The sequence below is a fragment of the Photinus pyralis genome, unplaced genomic scaffold (assembly GCF_008802855.1).
Source record: "Photinus pyralis isolate 1611_PpyrPB1 unplaced genomic scaffold, Ppyr1.3 Ppyr1.4_LG1, whole genome shotgun sequence".
Classification (NCBI taxonomy): Eukaryota; Metazoa; Arthropoda; class Insecta; order Coleoptera; family Lampyridae; genus Photinus; species Photinus pyralis.
In genome coordinates this window covers 49,441,306-49,444,070 of record NW_022170249.1, presented here as the reverse complement: position 1 = coordinate 49,444,070, position 2,765 = coordinate 49,441,306, and the positions used below count along the sequence as shown (strand labels likewise).

The 2,765-nt window shown below is 36.7% G+C and overlaps 1 protein-coding gene across 1 annotated transcript in view; it reads right to left on the bottom strand.

Annotated features, from left to right (window-relative positions):
- LOC116162235 (myb/SANT-like DNA-binding domain-containing protein 3) overlaps nucleotides 1–1,332 on the bottom strand; it is a 1,638-nt gene extending 306 nt beyond the window's left edge. The window contains exons 1-5 of the mRNA XM_031475793.1: nucleotides 987–1,332; nucleotides 641–824; nucleotides 476–583; nucleotides 282–414; nucleotides 9–233 (exon numbers count right to left, since the gene is read on the bottom strand). Coding sequence (XP_031331653.1) covers nucleotides 9–233; nucleotides 282–414; nucleotides 476–583; nucleotides 641–824; nucleotides 987–1,057 — 721 coding nt within the window. The 5' untranslated portion in view covers nucleotides 1,058–1,332. The remainder of the gene's footprint in view (nucleotides 1–8; nucleotides 234–281; nucleotides 415–475; nucleotides 584–640; nucleotides 825–986) is intronic.
- Between the last annotated feature and the right edge of the window lie 1,433 nt (nucleotides 1,333–2,765).

Below are 2,765 nucleotides of genomic sequence, written 5' to 3'. Positions count from 1 at the left end.
GAGAGTGCTGTATTCCAGCCTAGCATTCTTCAACTTTTGAAGGTAGTAATTTTTTTTAATTTGTTGAATGGACATCTTAGTTTTAGGTCGCCGTTTTGCAGCAATTATTCCACCTTTTGGCGCAGGTTGGCGATCAGCTATGGAAGAAAAGGAACAGGATGGTATACTTTGGTCCACCACTTCAGGGATGATTGCTGGGGGAGAAGGTTCTAATAGCAATATTGCCTCGTCATCTTTAAAACAATGTTTTTTATTAAGTAAATGCAAACTTTGATTTGTACCGTGATAAGAGCTGGCACTATCAAATGGATTTGGTAAAGGCTTTACCGTATCACCCATTATCGATAGCACCAGACTCATTGAGTCGTTGGTGGTGCTTTCGCAGCTTCCTCCTCCAGTTTTCTTTCTTCCTTCCTTGGAAATAAGAATAAAACAGACAATTAAAAATGACGGAATCCTTTCATGATTAAATTACCTTTTCACATTTTGCGGCATATAAAGCTTCTTCTGGAAGCTTTTCTATATCGTCTTGTGACATTTCTCCATCGAAAGCTTTTTTTAATTGCTCTCGGTACCTTTCTTTCTAGAATCGTACCGATAATAGCTATGTTTATAAACACAAACGACGTATATTACTTACATTACTCGATGCCTCCGCTTTTCTCGCATTCCGCTTTATGTTATCATAAAAATGCTTTAATTGCTTGGTGGTTCTTTTGCTGATACATTCGGAGTTAAAATCTTCTGTAACGCACTTCCAAGCTTGCTGTTTCTGCAGAAGGATCTGGGCGCTCGTCACTCTCGATTCTAGTATATGTTTCTTACTAAATTGGAAAAACATGAGTATTCGGAGAAACTTTATCATTGTAATTATTGTGGCAGCTAAAATGATACCTATAACAACTCAAAATTCAACCGGAACTTTTATCGAATTCAGGACAATCACTAAGTTACTACGAGTATAATAACAATGTAAATTTGCTTACGATTCAATTATTTGGAGTAAATGTTCTCTTTCCACTTCGGTAAAGTTTTTTCCCCGTATCTTCTTTTCCATTATTAACCCAATAATATAAATTGATTATTAGATGACAGATAACAAAAAAGAAAAGCGTTCCACTAAAGTAGGCTTTGTAAAAAAAATCACACATTTCCATAAAAGTACAACGTTGCCGGCGCCAATTCTTACTAAATATTTAATCAATGCTTAATCACCTTGGTTAGTTAATCAAGGAGTGTTTTTGTTTTGTGCATACCAATCTAATTTAATCAAAGGTTTAATTTAATCATACCGATTAACTAACGGCCTGATTATTTATTGTTTGTGCATTCGGCCCTTAATTTTTAAATGTACAATCATCAAGGTACTTGACTAGATGAATCACTTTCTACATGTAAGGCAAAATTTTATAGAAGAGTAGGTAATTTGAAAACAGGACGGGATTCAGTTTAAAGAAGGCAATTGGAGAGTTGCTCGTTGCTCATTTAAACACAATCGCTTAAAGAAACATGGGTGATTGTTTTAAAACATCAGTTCAAAACGAGAAGGAAATTTATTTTAGATAGCAGGACGGGTTGGTAAAACCTAAAAAATCTATCAAAGAAATAACAATATTTGGTATAGGTACTACAAATGTTGCTACACACATGTAAGTGAGCATTTTCCCAGGCATTTTCTAAAATTACGTGAGTTTAAAAGAGAAGAAAATTTATGTTTAGAGGGCAATTGCAAGATTAGTTCGTCGTTGTGCCTAAATTTTGCCCCCCTTAGTGCTTTTTTTAGATTAGGGAACAGAAAATAGTCCTTGGGTGCTAGATCTGGACTATAAGGCGGATGATCAATTTCTTCGAAGTCACAGTCAGCTATAGCAGCTTTTGAGTGTGCACTGGTGCATTGTCGTGGAGCAACAAGGCACCTTGCGTCAGTTTTCCGCGTCTTTTCAGTTTAATAGCATCTCTAACGCAATGCATCAGGTTTGCGTAATTTTCTCCCGTTACCGTACTGTCCATATTCATATAATCAATCAGCAAAATCCTCCCACAAATGGGTGCCGTTATTTTTCCTGCAGAACTTTAAACTTCTTGGAAGAGCTGAAGCTCTTAACATGCCACTGCATCGACTCTTGTTTCCATTCAGGATCATAATGATGAACCGAGGTTTCATCTCCAGTGACAAGTCGACTGATAATTAAGTCTGGTTCGCCTTCACAGCGCACCAAGAATTGATGACAGGTCGGACACGCATTTTGAATGACGAAAGCATGACGGAAACCGTAATTTAAAAACAGGGTGAGATTTAATCTCTAGAAGACGATTGAGGGGTTTCTTATAGATCATTTAACCATTGCAATGCATGTAAGTGTTTTCGTTATAACCCCTGCAGTCCAGAATTGCTATACTTATACGTAAATGTGAATGTTTTAAAATTGTGTAATTTCAAATAGAAAACTAGGACTAGATTTTCCCTCGCGACCACGTACGCTCGATATTCAATGATATATGATACCGAAAACCCTGCGTACACAATGTGAAAATGTAAACACATCAGCACGGTACGACGCAAGAGACTTGGCTCATGTATCGATCGGTACGCGAAATAGTAGAGTGAGAAATCGACGAAAAAAGAAGTTTAAAAAAATCCGAAAATGCCCAATTGTGAATCTAAATCACATGAAAAAAATTCATCAAAATCCATCCAGCGATTTAGGAGGAGTTCGGTCACACACGTACAGAAGAGTGTTATGCATAAAGAAGATAATACAATA